The sequence below is a fragment of the Lathamus discolor genome, chromosome 2 (genome assembly GCF_037157495.1).
Source record: "Lathamus discolor isolate bLatDis1 chromosome 2, bLatDis1.hap1, whole genome shotgun sequence".
Classification (NCBI taxonomy): domain Eukaryota; kingdom Metazoa; phylum Chordata; class Aves; order Psittaciformes; family Psittacidae; genus Lathamus; species Lathamus discolor.
The window spans coordinates 34,519,840-34,544,585 of record NC_088885.1 but is presented as its reverse complement, the minus strand read 5'-3'; the positions used below and the strand labels follow the sequence as shown (position 1 = coordinate 34,544,585).

General features: G+C 40.0%; 1 protein-coding gene across 2 annotated transcripts; it reads right to left on the bottom strand.

Annotated features, from left to right (window-relative positions):
* Positions 1–726: 726 nt before the first annotated feature.
* Positions 727–8,463, bottom strand: BET1 (Bet1 golgi vesicular membrane trafficking protein). 2 transcript variants are annotated; one of them, XM_065666360.1, is made up of 4 exons: positions 8,238–8,463; positions 5,137–5,234; positions 2,523–2,579; positions 727–1,998 (listed from the first exon to the last, which is right to left on the bottom strand). In XM_065666360.1, the coding sequence occupies exons 1-4, from the start codon at positions 8,254–8,256 to the stop codon at positions 1,843–1,845; spliced, it is 330 nt and encodes a 109-aa protein (XP_065522432.1). In that variant the 5' UTR covers positions 8,257–8,463; the 3' UTR covers positions 727–1,842. The 2 variants fall into 2 exon arrangements, with proteins under 2 accessions (XP_065522432.1, XP_065522430.1); XM_065666358.1 differs by having other exon boundaries at positions 5,119–5,234; positions 8,238–8,461.
* Between the last annotated feature and the right edge of the window lie 16,283 nt (positions 8,464–24,746).

Sequence of the window (24,746 nt, the reverse complement as noted above, 5' to 3'; positions counted from 1 at the left end):
ACACACTGGCATATTCTCCAGAACAAGAAGATATGCATCAGCATATCATCAACAGGAAGTGCATCAACTGTATAACTGGCTCCATCCACCCATTTTTCTACTGTGGATTAGGTAGTTAAAAACCTCTTCCATTTATTAGGATGGCAGACTGATTACTGAAAAAGAAATAAGTCTAGAAATTGTTCAGACACCATGGTTAAGAGCCAGAAATGTATTTCTAAAAGATGACAACTATCAGGGGAGTCTGGTTGTCAAATATGTCAGTAATTATCATCTCAGTTGTTAGGTACTTTGCACTCCACTGTCTTGTTAAAATTAGACAAGTGCATCAATTTTGTATGGCAGACTATATCTATTGACTAGCCTTGGGAATGCCATACTTGTTTAGCCAGCCTAGCAATTCTCATATACAGACAATGCATTACCCTGGTGTTAAATGTTCTGTTACTTGTAGTACTGTAAACCTTCTAACAGTCAAAGATTAAATTAGCTAGAAATACTGAGTTTTGTGAAATACTTTTCCACATTCTGTGTGTTCATATTAATGACTTACATGGAATACTTCCATTACGTATGAAATCTAACATGAAAGAGACGTAGCATACACCCTCATTTCTTACTCTTAATAGTGCATCCCACACAGGATAGCCCCTTAAATGCAGCATCATTTCCAAAAATTACACTGGTATTCTACAATAGAAAAGAATGTATATAAACAACACTGGCTGGAATACTACAGGACACTTTATTTGTCAGTTCATAATTAGTTACTAATGGCAACAAATTATATGGTATTTCTAGAAAAGTTTTTCAAAAACTGTAGATACAGTTTCAGTATGATGGAAACTTATTCTTTAATATTGAACTCACCAATGTGACAGCTCCAACTATAAGAAACTATCAGGTGAGCCAAAGCTTAGTCTTCAAAATAAAATATCTTAATATGACAGCACCTCCAACAGGTGCATCATAATATACTTTAATATAAAATTCAAAATATCTGACTTTGTTTCAGACATTGTGCAGAGTTAGGGATCATCACAGATTCAAACGTAAACATACTAATGGTAAAAGTTGTGAAGATTCAATGGAATCATTAAGGTTTAGGTACTTTAAATATAAAGAAAACGTTTGTACTGTGTCCATATTGGTTGATCCCAATGATCTAAGGCATTTGCCTAAAAGAGCAGATGTGTAAGCATGATTTGTCACATTGAAATAAAAAAAACAAAACAAAATAACAGTTTTAAGTAACTTCTCCCACAGACACACAGTTTAAGCTACTTAAATACATATACTATCAGACTTATCCACAAAAATTTTTTTGGGTTCCCACAATGACATTTGTAAGCTTCAGGCCAGCCTTTCAAAAATCCACAGATAAAACCAACTTAGAAAGATCCAAGTATTCTTCACGCTTTTGCAACCTAGAAATTACTACATGCCTGAAACTGGAGCTCTAATTTAGAGCATGGCCAAGAATGAAAAGCAGAAAGAAAGAGAAAACCTTGTAATTCCGCAGTTACTTCATATCTGAACAACTGCTGTTTTCTGTATTTTAAAAATTAATTCTAAAAACTCTTTTCCCCTAAAAAAGCAACTTACTATGCTAGCAGTTTCTGCGTATTTACAAACAATCCCCCAAAACAGGGGATGATGGGAAAAATTCTGATACATTAAGAAAAATATATATATAACATAGCATTAATTGTTAATGCAATTTCCAACAATTTCACTGTGTTTTATCAACAGAATATGCCACTTTAGATCAATGTCTTCATTAATTAAGACTACTTTATAGTTGAAATGACACCATTTAAACTGGAGGTAACATGCATCACATCACCTCAGTTTAATAATCCAGTATATTACAAAAAATACAAACAATGAGAAGAGCATCATGTAGCATAATAGCTTTGTCTGGCTTCCTCTGGAGAGTGTTCTCAGTCTGCCCATAGTCGCACCCAGAAGTCCACCCGCAGAGTCAAAGTCATTATCCTATCCATTAAAACAAAACAAACAAGCAAACAACAAAATACGTTACTCAGAAAAAAAGATTCCCCCTAAAGCTTGCTAACTGTAGTTTCTCCTGGGTTTATTTTTTCAAATTTGACAAAGCTAAAATTGTTTCAGGGGGAGTTTCTGAAAAAACCTTTCAGCCATTTATCCAGAGATATTTTTCCCCAAGCTGAAGCAAGTGTAAGCAAAACAGGCATTTCTGAGTCCTTACTCTTTGCTTCCCTCTTCTATATTTAATTGTATTTAAGAACAGAATTGCCTTTTCAGTAATACTATTTGCTACTTGTAAACAAAGTCATATCTGAAGTATAAAGATCTTGGTTGTGCCTTGGAAGAAATGCATTACCTTTTGGAACAGAAATATTGGTGCTGTATTAGTCACATTTTACAGTCAACAATAAGTTGTCAACCTTTTAATACAAATGTTCATACTACATGAAGGAATTCTTTACATTATTAACTTCTTAATCCTGCCCCATATTTAAAGAAAGTTAGTGACTTACCATTTCTGATAACATTTTATTTTGGTTTTTAACTTCTGTTCCAATTTCAATTGAAAGCTATTAAAAAAAATTTAAAAACTATTAGATATGAGTAATCAGTTACACATAAATGAGTGAGACCAGTCGAAAATACATGACACAACTAGTATTTCCCCAAGTAAAATGTGAAAACAGTACCTGGTATTTTCAAAACTCAAAGTAACAGGGAAAGTATTCTGTCAATAACCCTTAGGAAAGTAAATATTTGTTGTCTGACCAGAAAAGTCTAAAGACTCACAGAAGGTACTCAATGGTCCTCCTCCCCTTTTCCAGAGAATTCCTTCTTAAGAATTATTGCATGGACTTTCAAAAATTCAAGATATAGTAAAGTCTAAGCAGCAATTATCCATTTCCTGGAACAACTGTCAAAACTACTGGCAGATGGCACTGAGGACTGGGAGCACTCTTTGAATCGATGTTGCTGGAGCTGGCTCCAGTAAGCTGCTAATACGTCTCCCTTGACAGGTTGCTGCTATGCTATAAATGGGATTTTCTTTTGTGAACTTGTCTGTTCCTTCCCTGCTTTGTGTCTTGAAACAGCAAGGGCACAGCAGGACAAGGAGGTGAGCAGCAAGTGAGAGTCAGTGCAGAGATAATAACCAGGGTTAGCAACAGCCTGGTGATAGATCACACAGCACATCCACAGCTAGTAGATGGGTCCAAGGTGAAGCCAGAAAATCAAGTTCTGTCAGGGTTGGAATCAGAGTCAGAATAGACACACACAGAGCTGCAAGACAATTTGCAACACAACAAAAGCAGGGGCCACCCAAGAGAGTCTTGGCTTAAAAGCAGCTCCCAAATGAAACAGAACCCACAGAGGCTTCTTAGCAGCTCTTCCTCCATAACAGTGCTTATCAGCATGCTGGCCTTGAACAACCAGCTCAGCCCCTAGAAGGGAAGGAAACGTGCTCCAGGCCCCTATGCTTTGATTTAGTCAAAACCCGTATGCTTTTTGTGACACAACCTAAATCTCATTATTTCTTACTGCTGCATTTCACTGCAATCTAAAATCAAGAGTGAAACCGGTCTGCATCAGGCTTCTAGGAAGATGATCTGAAGACTATTCCATATGCCAAGATTATTATGTTGTGCTAAAAGATGCAACTGCAGAAACAGCACACATGCTACTCCATGGGGTGCTATCAACTGCACTGTCAGCATACACTGATTTTGATATTTAACATACCAGAGAAGGAGACAAGAGGTGAAATTCTGTAACAAAAGTCACAGATTTTCTTGTTACCCCCTTAACTTATTCTAGATTATTATTCTAAACCCAAGGTTTTGATAGCAAGGAGGCTACAGGGGTGGCTTCTGTAAGAAGCTGATAGAAGCTTCCCCTGTGTCCACTAGAGCCAATGCCAGCCGGCCGCAGGACACACTGCTGGCCAAAACTGAGTCCATCAGTGACAGTGGTAGCACCTCTGAGATAATGTATTTAAGAAAGAGGAAAAATAACTGCTGTGAAGCAGCAGCTGAAGGAGTGACAATATGTTAGAAAAACAGCTCTGAAGACACCCAGGTCAGGGAAGAAGGAGTGGGAGGAGATGCTTCAGGGACCACAGCACAGATTCCCCTGCAGTCCATGGAAGTTAACAGTGGAACAGATCTCCACCTGCAGCCTGTGGAGGACCCCATGCTGGAGCAGGGGCATACCCTCCTATGACCCCATGGAAAGCCCATGCTGGAGCAGGCTCCTGGCAGAACCTATGGCCCTGTGGTGAGACGAGCCCACGCTGGAGCAGGTTTGCTGGCAGGAGCTGCGACCCTGAAGGGCACCCACGCTGGAGCAGTCTGTTCCTGGACTGTGCCCACAGAAGGTACCCACACTAGAGCAGTCTGTTCCTGAAGGACTGCGCTCACTGAAGGGACCCACGCTGGAGCAGTGTGTTCCTGAAGGACTGAGTCCACAGAAGGGACCCATGCTGGAGCAGTCTGTGCCTGAAGGACTGAATCCATGTAAGGAACCCATGCTGGAGCAGTTCATGAAGAACTGCAGCCCGTGGGAAGGAGTCACATTGGAGCAGTCTGTGGAAGACTGTCTGCTGTGGGAGGAACCCCACACTGAAGTGGGGTAAGAGCATTAGGAGTCCTCCTCTGAGGAGGAAGGAGCAGCAGAAACATCACATGATGAACTGATCACAGCCCCCATTCCCACCCCCCTGCACTGCTGGGCAGGGAGAAGGTAGAGAAAATCAGGAGTGAAGCTTGGGAAGGGAGGCATGTGGGGAAGGTGTTTCAAGGTTTGATTATTTTTCCTCATTACCCAACTCTAATTTAAATGACAATAAATTAAATTTATTTCCCCAAGTCGAGCCTGTTTTGCCCCCGATGGTAACTGGTGAGTGATCTCTCCCTGCCCTTACCTCGACCCATGAGCCTTTTGTTGTATTTTCTCTCCCCTGTCCAGCTGAGGAGGGGAGAGACAGAGAGGCTGTGGTGGGCGCCTGGTGTCCAGCCAGGGCCAACCCACCACATCATTAAATTTATGTTTTTAAACTAACCCACAGAATTTAATTCAATACATGTGATGATACCACTATAATTAAATACTTACTGATTTAATGGCACTGACTTTTGTACGCAGACTTTCTGTTAACCTTTCATTTTCTTCTTCATAAACACTGTATCCGCTATTGGTATAGCCATAGTTACCACCTGGTGCTCCATCACCTATAAACACACAATAGTCAGTAGTTACAGACAAAAAATACCACTGGAGTGCTCTTCGCATGTGAGAACGTACTCTTTCCATTTAAAAATGCATTTCCTTAATGTCACCCTTGGCAACTGGGAACAGGCACTACATGTTCCTGACACAGAGAATCAACCTTTTTCCAAATGTGTAAGTTATTTTGCAATACACCAATCAAAGAAGGAAAACTGAGGAATGGATGTGATTTAATGCTATCAAATTTTTCCCCAGATAGACAGTGTTTTCAGATGACTTCTATGGAAATCAACCTAAGTATTACATGGAGACGCAGAGGAAGCATTGAGGACGCTACACAGACCAGTAAACCTAACTGAAAATAGGAAAGTTGAGATCTCTAATAACGACAAATACCACTTGATCACACATATAAGAGACATTACATGCTTTTAAAGGAAAGAGCATACTCTGATCCTTACATGTGTTTCTCTACAAACAACACCTCAGACAGAAGCCAGGCCACTAAGCAGAACACTGCCATTTCTGTTACCACTCCTGCCATTGTTTTTTGGGTGACAGAGCTTCAGGACTGTTATCCAGACAACTGACTTGGCAGAGTACTTGGGACAGAAGGGAATGAAAGCTCCTCAGCTCCACATACTGGCTTCCTCCAAACACTGATAAAGGTCTCCTAAGGACAGCAGCTGGACACAGGACAATTAAAGCTGTGTCCAGTCTAGACAAAAATCTAAGATCTGAAACCAGAGAAGAAAGAGGAAGACACGTGGGCAAACAGAAAAGAACCATTATAAGCTTTATGAACAAGATCCTACTAGATTAATTCAACTAACAACCCAGTTACAACATTAACCAATACTTGTATGGCTATTCAGAATGCCACACTAAAATTGCCTGAATGTCTTCGGTCAATTCCCCATCAATGCATTTGAAAAAAAATTGTGTTTGGGTACCTTTGGGGGATTTTTGAGGAAAATGAGAGAAGAGAGACACCAACCATATTCACAGATGAAGTTTCATCTCAAACAGTTTCACTGTGCTTGCCGTACATAATACTAAATTTTTAAGAGAGAATTAAGATGCTATTTTGACAATAGACACCATTTTATATTAACGCATTCTTTAAATCAAAGTAATGACAATAGTTTAGTTTGAACTTGTATGTTGTTTGTATGTTATTCTGTCAGTTAAGCTAATGGCAAATCCTCAACAAGACTGGGTGAAATGTGTGCTTCCATTTCATTGCAGTGAAAGTCAACAAGGTTTTCAGGATTGTTCTCTCTGTGTCTTCTTTTACATATGCAACTACAGCACTTCCTATGAGGTAACATACAATTTTAAGTATGTTTGTAAGTTAATATACCATGTAGCTTCAGGCCAAAATACCTTAACTATGATTCTTACATAGACTGTGACATAGCAGATAAGAGCAACTGTCCCAGAGCTTTTAAACACTTACAGCTACTTCTGAATACGCAACACCAAGTGCAACAAAGAAGCCTGGCTACAGCTGTTTACAGGAAGGACAGGAACTTCAGCATGGCTATTCTACAGGCTATCTTGCAACACTGCTCATTTATACACAGTATGGACATGACCATAACATAATTGCAGGCTAAAAAAGAGGTACCAGGTCGCTGGTGATAACAGCAGAAGTCCTGGTGCTCACCTTCTATTTCCAGCCTACTAAAGTAATTGTGGACTGACAGTTGAAATGTCAAGGCAAAGCATCAAATTTTACTGCAGCTGATAACAGATATTTAAGTCTCCTGCTCGACCTTCAAGCAGATCTTTTAAGAAGTAGTTTCAGGATGTTCCTCAAGGTATTGTTTGCCAGAGACATGCTAAAACAAGGCACGCTCTTTCCCCTTAGCTCCTTCCATAAACATCTATCACTTTTTCAGAAACAGCATAGTGAGCTGGGTGGCCTTCAGTCTAATCCCCTTCAGTTCACACCCAAGGGAGAGCTGTTAGTCTGACAAAGAGCATTGAAAACCTAAGCATTACCAAATGCCTACCTTTTTATGATAAACATCACAATGCCTCGATCTAGTAGAAAGTGTCCCCAAGACTTGCTTTATCTTGGAAAAATGCCATTACACAACACAAATCGAAGGTGTAGAAGTAAACTGAGGGTGGTATTACACGTACATCTGGTTTAGCCATATGGCATTTAGCACACACACAAACTCCCCAGATGCTCACTTTCTAGGAAAAACGACCAGAACTCAGTCATAAACTTCAAAGGCATAAACACTATCTAAGCTTTACAGTGAGGTCACAGAACCTACATGGGGGTTCAAAGTTTCTTTAGAGTCATCAACATGACTGCTGGTTGGAAAATGAGGCCTACACCTCTCAGAATACTCAGCAGGAACTATGCAGATTTCTGCATTTACACCAGACTGTATTTGTAACAAACTGAAAATAGCTAGAGAGTTTTCCCCCAAACATAGCAGGAAAACATACATAAGTACTAAAATAAAACCAACTCAAAACTCAGAAATGACTTGACTGAAGAGTGACAAATCTGACCACCCATGGAAACACAGCTCAAATACTGCACTAAAACCATCCATGAAAACAACTAAACATCCCAGCGCTGCTCCATGAATCCAGCTGAGCTAGAAAGGAGAAGCACAGGCAGGCGTGGCTGCTTTTCCGACCCAAAGCTCCCAAGCTCTGCAGCAAGCCTACAGACATCCGCACAAGCCCTGTCACTCAGAGACACATATACGGCCTTCACACAAACCGCTCACACACACCCTCACTGGAGGACGGGTCAGGCCCTGCCAGCCTCAGCTCCCCTGGGCACAGCGCGGCCCACACGAGACCACGGGCTGCCGGGCCCACCCGGCGAGCTTTTCACCCCCCTCCATTTACCCTTCCAGCACTAGGCGAGGGTCCGCCAGGCAGCCGCTGCCCCCCCAGCCCGGGCAGGGATCGCGGTGAGGCCCGGCCCGGCGGGAGGCTGCAGGCCCCGCCGCGAGGGCTGCCACGCTTACCCAGCCCTGCGCGCCTCATGGCTGCGGCCCGAGCTGCCGAAGGAGAAGGATCAGGAGGAAGCAGTGGATAGGCGCGACCCCCGCACCTTCGTCTGAGGGAAGCGAGGCTCGACCGAACAGCCGCAACCCTTCTCCGGCTTAGCCGCCCGGCTCATTCACCGGCAAGCGCCACGACAGCGCCGGGCCGCTCAGGCCGCTGGGTAGAGGGCAGCCCGCGCGGGGCCTGATGGGTGCTGTAGTCCTCAGGGCGCGTTGGGGAAGGCCGGCTGGAGTGGGCCCGACCGTGACAGGTCCTTGGTAGGGGCGGCCCCATTCAGCAGCCCTAGGAGGCACGGTCCACCAGTGCCGTGCTCCAGCACAGTATCTGTGGGGCCTCCCTGCCCCAGGGCATTGACCCAGCTTGGCGTTTGTCAGGGCTCGATGGGACAGCCCATTCGGCTCTGTTCGTGTGTGAGCCACAGGACGTGAAAATGGCGACTTAGTGCAAGTGTACAGTTCAGGGGTTGGAGTGTGAGGAGATGGTTTTGGGGCAGAAGAAGGTGGCAGGGTGGCGTCGAGGGGGAGCCTGGCTGCCAGCTGGAGCAGGTGCTGCAGGGCAGCTTCTTCCTCACACCGTCACCTCTGCAGTTTCAGAAGATAAAATTCTATCCAATAGAACCAGTCATGAATTTACTCAATACCTTACCTACTTCAGCTTGCATTAAAATCGTAAGAATTGATCCTGAAAGGCAAAGATAATGCCAGCCTTCATTTCAGGAGGCATCAGTATGTTACTGGTTTACTGCTTCAGAAAGGAAGATTTCTCAGTGGTTGTCTTGTAATACACAGTCCAGAAATTAAAATTTGCTGCTGAGCGGAGCTTTACCACCTTCTTTTTTTCTGCATCACATTTTATTTATAGGTAACAGACATGCTAGTGCAGCATATAGCATCTTGAACTGGAAGCCTGCAATTTCATTCTGTTCTCTGAATTATTTAAATTTCATTTGTGAAGATAATTTCACCTTCAGTCTTTATCCGAAATGGGTTTTACTTGCTTTTATTAAAGTTGTGACTCACTCTGTATACCAGTGGATTGAATTTATCTCCCAGGATGATACCAAAATTATTTATCAGTACTCCAGAGTAAAGCAAACAACATGATGGAGTCCATTTAATTTGCTATTTCAGGTGTGTCATCGATTGGACTAAAGAAGCTGCATTAGCTTTTCCAATTACAGCATTCTGCTATATCATTAATTGCATTGGCGTTTGTGTTCTGGTAGAAAATAACACACCCAGTGCTGGACCAAGACCCACTTATATAGTATGAGCTATATAAACGCAGATCAAAGCTCCTACGTCAATGAGTGTGCAGTATAACAGGCATCTTCAGCTAGGTCGGTAAAGTTGTAGAAAGAAGGATGAAATAATTCTTTCTCAGTAAGAGTGCCTGTGCCCTCCTGCTGAGATCCCCTGTAATTCCTGTAAGACACCCCATGTATCTTTCTGCAGTTTAAACAAAATTTCAACTAAGGCATCGGCTGCACATACAAAACAGGAAAGAAGGCTAAGGAGAAGAAATGAACCGCAGAAATGCCACCCAAACTGTGCAGTGTCCAAGGGATTTTGTCAGGAATTCAGCAATTGTCAGGAGTTTGCAAGCTGCCGCCAGTGGTGACTTGAGACTTGATTTACATGGGTTCAGGGAAATGCATCAGTTGTTTCAAAGAAGGGGAAAGTACTATCACCAGGTTAAAAGTGCTGTTCATGCTAGGACCATCTGAAGTTCACAGATGAACCCATTTCATACCTTGCCAGGACAAAGAGGCCTCTTAAAGGATTACATGCTTAAACCAACAAAATTTAGATGTTGTAAAATCTACAGGAAATTAACAGATTCTGGGAAAACCTTCTTCACTAGCACTTCATATTTGCTCTGTTTCAGTATTGCTCTGTTACGAGCAACATCCTCATCAAATACAATTTTTGAAGGAGGGTTAGTGTGGTAGTCTGTGCAGTAACTAAATAACCAGAGAGTAAAATTGAGGCTCCAGGGGCAGTAGGAAAATCGCTAGTCTGAGTCTGTCATTGTTATGTATTATTTTATTTACATTTTTTTTTCATACACAATCCAAAAAAGTGATTATATTTGGTGGTATTGCTATAGGAAAAGATTTTTCTTTACAGTATTTGCATATTCTATGTCACCTTTCTTAACCCACCGTGACTACTCTTACATTTTTCAATAAATGTGTATTTGTACATAATCAGGTGAAAAAAGTGCGTCTCCCCACTAGGAATGTAGTTGTAATTCATTGTTTAGGGGTTCATTTTTCATTTTTACTTCAATTTTCTGTAAAATAAAATCCCTCCCTTAAGGTGTTCACAACTTATAGTGTTTATATCTACAATCTGCTTATGCTTTGAAATAACATATCGAGTGTATATGCAGTTTATAAATAGCACATTTAATTTTTCACAGTTTCTTATAGAAAAGTGTGGAAATGATACTGACATGATTAATGTTTTGAATCCATTTTTGTCATACTGAATTTATTTTATTTTTTTTTATACACTGAAGATGCCTTGTAGAAAAAGTTAATTATATATTTCTCCTGACATTACAGTAATGAAATCGTGATTCCATCTCGCAACAGAGGCTGGACATAGTGGTTGGCCGGGTATCATTAATATTCACTATGTTTATGTTATCTTTTCTATTGATCAGTTCTGTTCATATTAATAATCTCACAGAATGAGTCTGCAAAATAAATACCATTTTTCTGTGGCCATGATGAATTGTACTCCTGTTGCCTTTGTGGCCCATTCCCTGCAAGAGAATTGCATTCCCTCCCTCATAGAGGCCATGCCCTGGACTGCCGGCTTTGGGAAACAGCTGTGTGTGGTTAGCAGGTGTGGCTGCAGCTCTTCCTTAGCAGTTCTTCCTGCCAGGAAGCATGAGCGAGTAGTCAGCAAGTGGTTTTAAGATGACTGACTCATCAACATTCTGTTTATCAGTGACAACGTATGGGGAGAAAAGGCACGTAAATAAAATGAAGATGCACGCAGTCTGCAAGCTTATCCATCTTGACTGTGTTCATGTAATCTTCTAATAGTAGCCTGCACAGGTGTGTCATTGTCAGACACCCTGCTTAGGCAATGTGTATGTCAGCCTTCTTTCCCAAATATATTAATGAGCAATACTCCTTTAAATAAAAACATCTTTCATAAAGTGGGTGTCATCTTTATCTTTTATAAAAGGGGTGTTCCAGAGTCCTACCTCTCCTACCATTTCTCATTCTCTTTACTGTCTCAAATTAAACAAGATGAATACATTTATGTAGCAAACACTCCATTTATTAGTATATTATTCCATGACTCCATCACAGAAGTAATAAAAAGGAAAACAAAACCAGAACAGGGAAGCTATCTGAAAAGGTCCTGTATAATCAAACTTCCAATACACAACTGAAAGCCTATTCCTGTTAACATGATTATAATAATGACATTATCATTGCATTATTAAATAAGTAATCAGAATGTCAGTGTTCTTGCATGTTTGATAAAAAGGTTTTCACAGTTGTCATGATTAACTTCCAACAATTGTAGGCTGTGAAAACAGCCTAACTAGTCACAGCCTCATTAGCGAGTTGAAAAGCTGATACTTCATGATATTATGTTAATATCAAATATTACAATCACTGGTTTGTTAACCTGTAAGCTTCAATTATTTAAAAAATATAACAAATTCTAGTTATAATTTGATCCGTTGTACAATCAAGTAACAGCTGATCAAGTAACATTTCTAAATAAAACTAATACACCAACCACATAGAATCACAGAATCCCAAGGGTTGGAAGGGACCTCAAAAGATCATCTAGTCCAACCCCCCTGCAAGAGCAGGGTAACCTACAGTACATCACACAGGAACTTGTCCAGGCGGGCCTTGAATATCAGGATCACAGAATATTTTTAATTAGGATTTGGTGTCTTCAAAAAGGAGTAGTGTCAGCATCTTTCATCAACATCCTTGTCACTTATTATCCTGGTATATTCTAATGTTATTTAGCAAATGAGAGCCCTCAAAATGCTTCTGTTCCAACAAACTCGGATCACTCAGGTGTTTCCTCCCATATTCTGAAAGCTGACAAAACTGACACTGGGCTTAGGATGTCATTAGCCATCTTCTTCCTGGTTCTATTCTACAAATAGTGCTGTCATGAAAAACAGAAGATGCCATGTAAAACCACACCTTCCATAAGGCTTTAAAATGGCTGAAGGTACCTGACCACCACTGCTGCTTGTTGCTGCCTAGACTGGCAAGCAAAGAATTAATCATGCACGTCACAAGTGGAATATTGTGTGCAGTCGTTATTCAAGTTCTTCAATGATAAGGACATATGTAAATCACTGCAAGTGCTGTCAAATCTCTCATTTTTACCCATCACAACGATTCAAAACTCTGTCAAAGGGAACTATGGGTGTTTCTGGTCTTAATGCACTTTCATCATAGATGGCAACTTCTTTCTGGGATGAGGTTTGGCGTCATCTCATCTCACTGTGCATTCAAACCATGTTCATTTTTTTTATTATGTTCTTTTAATAAAACCCTTACCAAGTATCTGCCAAAATACTTAGCAGACCACCAAGAAGATACTTGGACAAGATTCTGGGAATTCCTGCCATCTTTGATAGAACTGTGTTGCTGGGAATCAGGGGAGCTCTCCCTGAACCTAGGCAGTTGAATTCATCCATGCCTAGTCATCCAGGGTCTTTCCATAGACACGTTCAAAGGATCATTGACACTTTGTACCTATAAGGACTTCCTTCTTGTAGCTTTGTATGTGTATATGATTACAGGTTGAAAAAAATCATGTAAATTCATGATGTTTTAGAACTCAGTAAATAGAACAAATTTTACAGTGTGTATTTATAGAAAGCTGTGGCTGTAATGCGTTCCACTATATTTTCTTGTTTCTGATTTCAGTATCATTTTAGTTTTTCCAGTCATGGTAAATTCTAAGGTAAGCTTTGGGAAGCTTGGTTGGTCAGACGCACATCAGCAGCAAAGGGCAAGTTGAGGGAAGGAGATTAGTAGATGGTTGGTTGCATCAGTAGAAAGTATCTAATGAGAATTTTCACCTTTACAACACTTTTTAAATTTGTTAACAATGAAGGCATCTTTCTCCACACTTTGACATCAGCTATGTTTGGAAAGTATTGAGCTTTATATTAGCTCATGGATAATATAATTTAAATATTATTATTATTTACTTAATTGTTATTGCTGAATACTGTGATTTTGCTTATTCCTTCCTTTAGTAAGGAATACTCAGTTTACTTCTTAGTATCATAATCTGTTCCATCTCCTGTTTGATTCTGCAGGGAGTGCGCCCAGAAATGTCTGCTATATTTTTATAGATCTCTTGTCAGTGCTGTTAAATTACATCAAAATAGAGCAGGAAGGCTATGGACACAACTGCTGGTCTTCCTTCCAAATTTCATTACGTAGGGCTGGAATGAAAATTTACCAAAGCCATGAAGAATTTTGTATTGACTTGATCAGGCCATAAATTTTTATTAAAAACCAGCTCTGCTGATTCTTTGTCCTCCAAGTAGTGTATGATGTGTAATCTATGAATAATTCCAGTCATGATTTTTTTCTCTGATATTAAGGTACCATTTCTGGTGTCAGCTTTGACTGGGTAATATCAGCTGAATGAGTGATAAGAATTCAGAGCCATTGCAGCAGCCTGAGCATTAATAACTGTAATGTCCAAAGAGGAGGACTAATACATTTAAAATAAAAGGTGGAAGTCAAAGTAATTTTTCATTTTGGTAAAACAAATGTATGGGATGAATGGAGCATACAGCTTCAATGCTTTGTAAGATGCTATCAAAAAATTATTTGATGTTTTGTGTTCTGTTTATTTTGACCTTTCAAACATGTGGGAGAGGCTTTCACCAGTCAAATAATAGAGAATTCTCAAAAATAGAGAATTCAATAAAAACAGCAACTTTAAGCACTGAATTTCAGTGAGGGGATAGCTATTTTGAAGACCTGTATCTAGGCAGAGCATTTTCCTTCAGCACATTCTTCAAGACAAATGGGGCAGATATAACTCTTGTTTCCTTGTCCAGCAAGGCACAACTGAGAATGTGCATCAAGATTCCTGCATGCTGGAGCTACCTTTTATGTTAGCTTTGTGCTTGGCCACTGGAGAGTTACTTTAAAAAATAATAAAAAAAAAAGATAAAACCATCATGTACTTCTTCAATTCTCTTTAGTTTTCTCATAGGTCAGCAAATCATGCACGTAACTATTTGTTTGATGGCTAATTAGAGAAGCTAATGCCTGAACGTAAATCTGCAAAAGCTACTGCTTGTTTTCCAGAAAGACCATTAGAAATAAATTACCCATTCAGAGCACTCTTACGAAGATCATTTTCTTAGGCTGTTACATGGACTGCAGCAGCAGGGCTAATTACCTGCACTGGATGCAGCATGGTGCTACTGGGAAGATGGAGCTTCCTTTACTGTGGTGGCTCGTTCAGAATTTACTTGTGTTTCTGCATAGCACTATATTATGTCACATATATTTAATTTCTGTATTCATATTATTTGCCTGATGCAGTGTAGCAACTGGGAAGAAAGTGTAACATTGTTCTCCATAGAGATGCATCAATACACTTCTAAGAATGACATCTTCTAACTTACTGAAAATCTGAGCACCTTATCTAGCTTTTAGTGAAGTAACAAAATTTCATCAATTTTTATGGCATGGCATCAAAGGCTGAAGTAATTATAATTTGGAAAGGATCATTATATGTGAGAATTAGAAGTCATAGATTCTTTTCATGGTTTTCTGAGAGTGTAGATAAAAGCAAACTTAGATTATGTTTTATGCTATACCATGAAGAAAGATTTAATCTTCCACAGCCTGTTCACCAACAGAAGTAATCTTTGCTTGAAATATCAAAAGTCGTTGTCACTTGTATGGTCAAAAAGCACATGATACATGAGTTAAAATTAAAGGCAAAGTTATGGAGAAGTGCCTACAGGATAAAAGAGTTTGAATCCCATTTAACCTGGTTCCAGTCCACCAAACCTGCATCCTGTTATGGATGTCTTGTAGTCTACCAGCCAGTGCTTTGTTGTGGATTGGATCCTGACTTACATCTGCCAGTCTGCCAGACTGCTTTTTTGTCTCTGAATTCTGGCTTTGGCCTGCTGGAACTCTATACCCCACTGTCTAACTTGTGACAGATTAAGCAGCTGTCTTATCTAGTACCTTTTCTTTCCATTGTGTGCTTTGCTAAGGCCTAATTCATAGAATCACAGAATCTGAATTGTTTAGGTTGGAAAAGACCTTTAAAATAATCAAGTCCAACTGTTACCCTAGCACTGCCAAGTCCACCAGAGTATCATAGAATCATAGAATAGTTGTGCTTGGAAAGGACCTTAAGATCATCAAGTTCCAACCCCCCTGCCATGGGCAGGGACACCTCACACTAAACCATGCCACCCAAGACTCTGTCCAACCTGGCTTTGAACACTGCCAGGGATGGAGCATTCACAACCTCCCTGGGCAACCCATTCCAGTGCCTCACCATCCTTACAGTAAAGAACTTCCTTCTTACATGCAATCTAAACTTCCCCTGTTTAAGTTTTAACCCATTACCCCTTGTCCTGTCACTACAGTCCCTAATGAAGAGTCCATCCCTAGCATCCCTATAGCCCCTTTTCAGATACTGGAAGGCTGCTATGAGGTCTCCACGCAGCCTTCTCTTCTCCAGGCTGAACAGCCCCAACTTTCTCAGCCTTTCTTCATATGGGAGGTGCTCCAGTCCCCTGATCATCCTCGTGGCCCTCCTCTGGACTTGTTCCAACAGTTCCATGTCCTTTCTATGTTGAGGACGCCAGAACTGCACACAATACTCCAAGTGAGGTCTCACAAGAGCAGAGTAGAGGGGCAGGATCACCTCCTTCGACCTGCTGGTCACGCTCCTTTTGATGCAGCCCAGGATACGGTTGGCTTTCTGGGCTGCAAGCGTACACTGAAGCTGGCCCATGTTCAGTTTCTCATCAGCCAACACCCCCAATTCCTTCTCTGCAGGGCCGCTCTGAATCACTTCTTTGCCCAACCTCTAGCTGTGCCTGGGATTGCTCCGACCCAGGTGTAGGACCTTGCACTTGTCATGGTTAAACTTCATAAGGTTGGTATCAGCCCATCTCACAAGCCTGTCGAGGTCCCTCTGGATGGCATTCCTTCCCTCCAGCATATCAACTGGACCACACAGCTTGGTGTCATCGGCAAACTTGCTGAGGGCGCACTCAATCCCACTGTCCATGTCAACAACGAAGATGTTAAACAAGACCGGTCCCAACACCAGTCCCTGAGGGGCACCACTTGTTACTGGTCTCCAAAGGGATATTGAGCCATTGACCACAACTCTTTGCGTGCAGCCATCCAGCCGGTTCTTAATCCACCGAGTGGTCCATCCACCAAGTTGATGTCTCTCCAGTTTAGAGACAAGGATGTTGTGTGGGACAGTGTCGAACGCTTTGCACAAGTCCAGGTAGATGACATCAACTGCTCTACCCCTGTCCATCAGTTCTGTAGCCCCATCGTAGAAGGCCACCAAATAGGTCAGGCAGGATTTCCCCTTAGTGAAGCCATGCTGGCTGTCACCAAGCACCTTGTTGTTTTTCATGTGCCTTAGCATGCCTTCCAGGAGAATGTGCTCCAAGATTTTGTCAGGCACAGAGGTGAGACTGACTGTAGCTCCCTGGGTCATCCATTTTCCTCTTCTTGAAAATAGGAGCTAAAGTGCAGATGTTTGATTACCACAACGATGCTGAGTGTCCATATACCCCACTTATCTAAAAGAAAACATAGACAGTTAGCATACCTGAATTCCATATTCATGAATCTTCATTTATAAAGATAATTTTTCTTTAAGTGGGATTGCAAATCACAACCAACTACAAGTTCTTCAGGCTTTTTCCAGAGATTACAGTTTATAATCCATAATCGATTATACAATTTATAATCTATAATCTATTATACAGTTTATAAATTCTGTTACAGTTCTTAAGAAATTAATAATAGAAAGCAGTGTGAGAACGACAGCAAAACCAGGCAGCAAACAAGGTAGGTCTGAGCCACCTGGCTCTGGTTCCTGGCATTTGCTTGGCACACACAGAGTGGCTCATCCTGTGCCAGAGCTCAGACTGGTGGGGCACTGGAGCCACTGTTGCTGTGCAGCTGATCTAAGTCTGTTGTATCCAGCATGTGCCGTGTGTGTGCAAGTTCAACATGCTTGTGCACATGACGCTGGATCTACCATTCTCGGATCTGACTCATGAACTTTATGAATTGTAGGAAACTCAAAAGATCCTGTGCCAAGTGCCAGAGGTCTAGCTCTCATTCTAGATTTCTGCCTCCTAGCATGATGATGCTTGAGAGGTGAGATGCAGTGTAGGCTCACATGCTACTGCCTGGAGAAAGGGCAGTATTTCCTCCTATCTCCTGCAGGACACATTGTAGATGCTGCCTCAGAAAGTGTGGCTAGAAAGTAATATGCTGGATAGAGAGCAAAGGTAATTGGATTATAAACTTGCACAATAAATTTTGGGATGGAGCCAAATCTTTACCATCTCTGTTCCCCTGTTTCTAAAACAGGCAGGGATGTTAAGAGGCCTATTTAATCATTTTTACTAATATGCTCTAACACCTTGAAATATGTCTTGGGAAAGAAAAGTATTATTCAAAGTCAGTGGAAGAAAAATGTACATTATTTTCATTAGAGTAGAATCAAATGACCTGATTCATCATGTAGATTATATAGGAAGGCATGATTCCTCCCTCAGAGTCAGTGGGAGAGGAATGATCATGTTTTGCATTACAATAGAGGCAGATGATAATTGTCCATCTTGTAAGTTTTATAAAAAGGGCGTGACATCTCTCCCAGGTACCTTATAAGCCTTATGACTCCTTAGTATCTATTATATTATTGTATTACATTTTCTAATACATTTTGACAATGAAGAAACCATTTAAATGAAAAATAAATAGGAGCACAAACTTAATAAAAATATATTAATACAATATATAAAATATATTAATAAGTTTTTAGAATAAAGTGAAAAACTTTTTGTAAGAAAGAATGTACATCTTGGTCAATGAAACTATGTTTTGATGGTGCTGCACTGGATCTTCAAGTTTTATTTAAAGGTACAGAATGTGCAGGCAAGTTTATGGAATCATGTTCCCCCACATCACCAAACAGCTACATATGAAGAGCTACAGGTATATGTGAAGCTGTTCAAGCTCATGATTTAGTATGGACTAGATACAAGTTCTGTGTATTCACTTATACTTCTGGTAATAAGAATCTAGTCTAGGTATCACACAATTTATGGAGCAAAAGTCAGTTTGAAGAATTATCAAGAAATACCCGATACCTATCACCCTTTAACTGATTTATCATAAGAGTGACCCTGGTGCATGCACCCACCACCCCTGCTGTTGGCCAAATTAGACAGCCTTGATGCTGGTCCAGAGAGAAACCAGGAGCAGAGGGGAAAGGAAGGGGTAAGGGAGGGACCTTGAGAGCTGCCTGGGATGTAGTCAGCTCTATACTTTACCGTGAGCAATTAAGCTAATGAAAATTTCCTCTTCTGGTATCTTTCTGTTGCCTAAAATGTTTAAGAACTTTCATAAGAGCTTTCCCTCCATCAGTGTGTTGTTAGGGGTTTGTTTGGAGTTTTTTTAAATGGTTAGGTATTTTCAGGAATTTAATATCTTTAGGCCATAAGTCTTCTCAAATCCAATAGCAATTAGCTAGTGCTTGTGTTCTAATGGATTCAAGGAACTGAAAGCAGTCTGACTGGGAGACAGATATCCTCCCAGTAGCTGGGGGAGAGTCCTGTACCAGGGAAGTGAGGAGAAAAAAGGGAGAGAGACCTCCTTAGGCTAGAAGAAAATACATGGGGAGCAGAAATTACTTAAGGCCTTGTCTATGGTCAGTACAATTAAAAAAGCAAGGAGGTTATGTTGTGCAGGAGACGTCATAAGGGAGTTGATATATTCACTGTCCCTACCTGGCAGAATTCTCAAAAGACATTGAATCCTTGCTGGATATAAGCGGTGTGAATTTAATGCACACCTGAAAATGAGAATATGATCTTTTATGGCCTACTTTTGCTACCTATTAGCTCAGAGGTTAATTAGAGGGGTTGTTGCAGCTTAACTTTGAGGTTTTTCAGTGAACTGTATTGTATAAAACTGGTTTTCAGCAATAACCCTGGTGAACTTTGATAGCAATAAATTCTAGCCAAGATTTGAAAAATAGCCCAACTGTTCATCTTCAGTCTTTTAAGAGCTTATTTTTCCTAAGACTCTGGAGAATATGAACTTCAGGTAAAATAAAATTGTTTACGTATACTGTGAACAACAGCAAAACAATTGAAACTCTTACTGTGGTTAAGATTTTCTTTCATGGAATACTAATGAGGATTTTAAATGACATTTAATGAATATGACAAGATTATTTTCTTTTCGGAGCTGAATTACTAGCAGGTTTGTACTGAGTTGCAGGATATCATTATTATTTTTACATCAGTAATGCCTTTCTAACCTCAATTAGCAGGAGACCAGATGCCACGCTATAAATCTTTCACTGAAATGCAGTTGTCAGCTATGTAAATGACTTTATAAATGTGTCCTGAAAATGGAAATGGTTTATGCAAATTAACCTGAACCACAGTATGCCAGAAGAGACATATAAGAAATTATGGAAATTATAACTCAGTGGTGTTGGGGAACATCTTTGGACTCCACCTGAATGGAAGAGCATCACTTGGAGAATCAGCTGAGTTCCACCAAATGGAGAAAAGGAGACTAGCTAACACTTCCAGAAGGGCTAGGATAGGTGGAAGACATCTCTCCCATTCACCCCATTGCCTTGTAAAAGTATTTTTTCATTCTCAGAGTATTTCCTCTCATGTAAAAAGAAGCATAATTTAAAATATATCCTGACCACCCAGAAAAACCCTACTACAAGTGGAAATAGATTTAAAATTAAGAGATTAATATATCACACTCCTTACTGGTAGCTGTATCTTAAAAAGGCTTTGAAAGAAATACAAGTATCCTTGAAACTTGAAACTTTGTATTATTTGAGAGCTGGCAACCTGACAAGAAAAATAAATCTTTTTCCTTCCTTCTCAAGTCTCAAAATATTTGCTAATATTTGGTATTTTATCCATTATATTAAAGACTCATCATGAGCTCCTGCTCTGAATTTGCTTTAGTCATTGGTTATTAACGTCTCACGTATCGTCATGTGGGACAGTATTACTTAATGTTTTCAGTAGATTTACCTCCATAAAATCTGCAATTCCTGCTCCATGGAGAGTCATTATTTTGCCCAAGTTCATACAACTTTGGTGGAGTGTCTGACCCAAGAGATATTAAGGGGACCGTCAGGATTGACCATAAAGAAGGCAGAATTTAAATCCTGAAATCAGAATGAATAGCTGACAGAGGACCAGAAAGCTGTCTGATGTGAAACAGATTCAGGTGTTAGGTGTTAGCTTGCACAAGTGCAATCATATAGATTAGAAATACACCTTCCTCAATTCTAACAGCAGTATTTTTTCTTCTTTAAAAAAAGTGACCCTGCTCTAGTTCTTTTAAATTATTGATTCAAAAATGCTGATAACATTTTGTTAAATGCATTTTAGTTTCTGTCAAGATAAACAAAAGTAGCAAACTATGGTGATTTTAGAAGTTGGCAATTATTGTGGCTTCCCTCAAAAAATGTGAGCCAGTGACACTTAAGAAGTTATTTGTACAAATGTGTTTCTCATCTAAATTTATTCTTTGCATTTTAATTACATTGCCAGCTCACTGTTACAAATATGTCATGTTGATGTATTCTTTGTCTTCACCCTGTAAAGCTCTCAGATAAACTGAGATATTGCCCCAAGTACTACAGTTTATTTGTAATGTTAAAATTTCCCTAAACATCAAAAATCTATATGAAGAATTGATTAAAAATTCTCCAGGTGAAGGGGCTTGAAAGCTAATCTGTGCAACTAAAATACAACTACTTAATGATAAAGAAAAATAAAGACTGACAGCATCACAGAAGAAATTGACTTCTCAGTTAATTACTGTGAGTAGGTTTGTAGATTAAGGCTTGTGGAGGTGATAGAGTGTGATGTGCTCCATTCTGTGATATGAACCTTGGCTTCTAACAGCTGCGTGTGGCAGGGTTGCTATTTATAGTCTGTAATAGGAACACATATACTCTGATAAGCATGGGGATTTTATTTTCTTTAATCTTCATGTTGTTGCCTTGTCTCTCAGTTTAAAAAATAAACAGCAAGGGTAAAACAGCAGGAGGGACCAGCAAAGCAGCTGAGTAGAAGACTGACAATAAAGACAGTGGATAATATTTATAATTCTGGGTGTGACAGAGTGTATCACAATATAATAATCACTAGAAGCTTCTGAGATAGATGTTTTCCATATCTAGAGTTGGTCGTAATTAAAGGTAGTGTTTCTGATGGTGCCTACCAAGTTCCATGTCCTCTTAGGTACCATACAGAGGTAGCCCACATGAGAGTCTGTGCTTCTTGAAATGAGTGTGCTGTTTAGAGTGGATTAATGAGTGGAGGCAAAGTGCTAACACATTATGTGGTGTACAGCTACGCAGGGAGGTAGCATTTAGGAAACAGAAGAGAAAGGAACAGTCCTTTTTTTCCCTGTTTTATCCTTTGGAATCTTGCTTTACGCGATATCTCAGTTCCTGTTCAAACCTACTTTTCCTGCCCAGAATAGTTTTTTCTTCCCCTGGAAATCAAGCAATTTCTGAACTACCGACTTTCAGTTTGAAAAGCGTGGAAAATTTCAGTCTCCACATTGTACTGACCTATTTCTGATTTTTGTTTTAATATACAAAACCATCTGTTAAATTTCTGAAGATGAGATTCTCATATTTTGTCTTTTACTGATACCACAAAATTGGAAAGCCTTTCTGAATGGTCTAAGACTCAAAGTTAATGACATAAGGTTTAAAAAGTCCAGTTGATACGCAAGATATGACACTGAGGAGAATTGAGATAACAGAAAAGTAATTTTTATCTGTTTCATGCTTTAGCAATGGCTATGCTCTTCTACATTCCTAGAGACCAGAAACAACCACTGATTTCAACTACGGTGAAATCATTCCACTGTAGTAAGGGATGTGCCAGCTCTGTTTTAGACAGGAGTCACATTTACTTTCTGGGAAAAGATTTTAGAGATTAGTAGGCATTTAGCAGATGTAGCAAATAGCAAATTGAAAACTAAAGCTATACCCATCTAAAGTAGACAACCATTAGTGGAAAGGACATTCAATAATACAACTTAGCAGCATGGATTAGATGAGTTGAGACTTGGAAGTCAAAATCAGATGACTTTACAGTTTATATAAAAGGGCCTTAATGAAATAGCTACTACAGCTTCAGTGTGATGACAATTTAATGCCTTTCTGAATGTGAAAAAAATGGACTGGTTTTTAGAGCTGCTGAAAATGCATCCATTCAGCTTCAGTTCTTTAAGTTTCTTATAAAGATTATTCATAGAATTACAGGATGATTGAGGTTGGAAAAAGACCTGTGGAAGTCAACTGGTCCAATACCCTGCTCAAGCTGAGTCCACCAGAAGGCTGCTCAGGGCAATGTCCAGATGGCTTTTGAGTATCTTTGAGGGGGAAGATTGTGAATCATAGAATCATAGAATACCAGCTTGAAAGGGACCTCAAGGATCATCTGGGCCAACCTATCTTGGCAAATCATGACCTAGACAAGATGGCCCATCATACTGTCCAGCTGAACTTTAAAATGTGTTCAGTGTTGGGGAATCCACCATGTCCCTTGGGAGATTATTCCAATGTCTGATTGTTCTCACTGTGAAAAATTTTCCTCTAGGTCCAACCAACTCTTCCCAGGAATTACTTGCACCCATTACTCCTCATCTTTTCCATGTGAGTCCTTGTAAAAAGAGAATCTCAGTCTTCTTTGTAGCCACCCTTTAAATACTGGAACATGGTGATAAGAGCTCCCTTCAGCCTCAAGGCTGAATAAACCCAGTTCTGTCAGCCTTTCCTCATATGGCAGGCTCCACACTTACCTCGTGTCTCGTTGTTTCTTAAAATATCCTGAAGCAGGCTTAGTGCTTTTGAGAAAGCCCCCAAACAATTTTGACTCCTTCAGAGCTGTGAAATAGGCAATGATTACACCACTCACTATACAGAAGGGTTACCTGAGAGTCTGGGTTGAGATTTGTGTTCTCCTGAGAGCACTGGAATAGTCCAGTTACATCTTAAGTTTAGTATTTGCCTTCTACTGTGTTTCATTTTTGTTGCTGGGAGAAATCTGCTGATTTCATGAGCAGTTACAGGATTTTTATGAGTTTTCAAGTCATATTTCCAGTTCAGCCTCTTTATCAAACACAACAGTTTGCTGACAGCATTCACTGCTTCATTTCAATCACTGCACTTATCACCTGGTTTCTTCTGAATGCTTTTCCTGTCTTTTACAAAAGCTAAATCTGAGATACCAAGCAGCTTGTACTGAGTATGTATTAGTCAATATGGTGACAAATAAGAAGTTTGCACACAGCTATTACGTGAGACAAATCAGCAAATGAAAAACTTATTTAGCAGCCGTTTCTTATTGCATCAGGAAATAACACTGATTTTAGGGCAGAAGAAGTTTTTTAAGTTAATAGATAAATAAGCCTCAATATACAATTCTATCATATATAGTTAATTCTATTTTATGCTTTTATTAAACTATATCAGTTGGGATTATCTTTGAATAATGGCACATTCATAGGGAAAATCAGACTGTTAGCTGTTCTTTTGTTACATAGCACAAATTTCTTTCAGTTGACAGATTTGGACCTTTTATACAGTGTTTATAGTATCCTGGCAGGGATGTGTCTTTTTATACCTCTCATAAACAATTATTTAATTGCACTTGCAAACTGCAAAGATCCATGTGGCCAGTGGAAGTGTTTGGAGCAAAGAACATGCTGAAAACTAACAATCGGATTTTCTTCTGTGCCTCCTATTAAATAAACTGGCAAAACTGATGTACTACCCCAGACCAAAGATTGAGGGATGAGGTGGAGTTGTGTTAGCACTGACCACCTAATCACATTCAGGAAGGGCTACATTCTCAGTAAGTTATGAGTATGCAGGCCTTTGAATTTGCACGAGTATAATGCTGTGTTCCCTTGTACGATCACACACAATTAGAAATTAATAGCCAAGTGCTGCGCTCTGACTCACAAAAGGTAGAAAATAGCAATACTGGATCCACCATCAGCAGTGAGAGGGCAACAACAACTTCACAGCTGCCACAGAGGAGGCTCTGGGAGCAATTTCTCTGAACAGAATAATAGGGCTGCTTATATTCTAACATCTGAGCCATATACATTGAGCAGTGTGCAAGCCAGCATATGCCTG

Coding starts and splice junctions, on each gene's coding strand:
- BET1 (XM_065666358.1), bottom strand. Junction 2,580..5,118: donor AAGTCAGTGCCATTAAATCA/GTAAGTATTTAA, acceptor TTTTTTTAATAG/CTTTCAATTGAAATTGGAAC. Junction 1,999..2,522: donor ATAAAATGTTATCAGAAATG/GTAAGTCACTAA, acceptor TTTAATGGATAG/GATAATGACTTTGACTCTGC.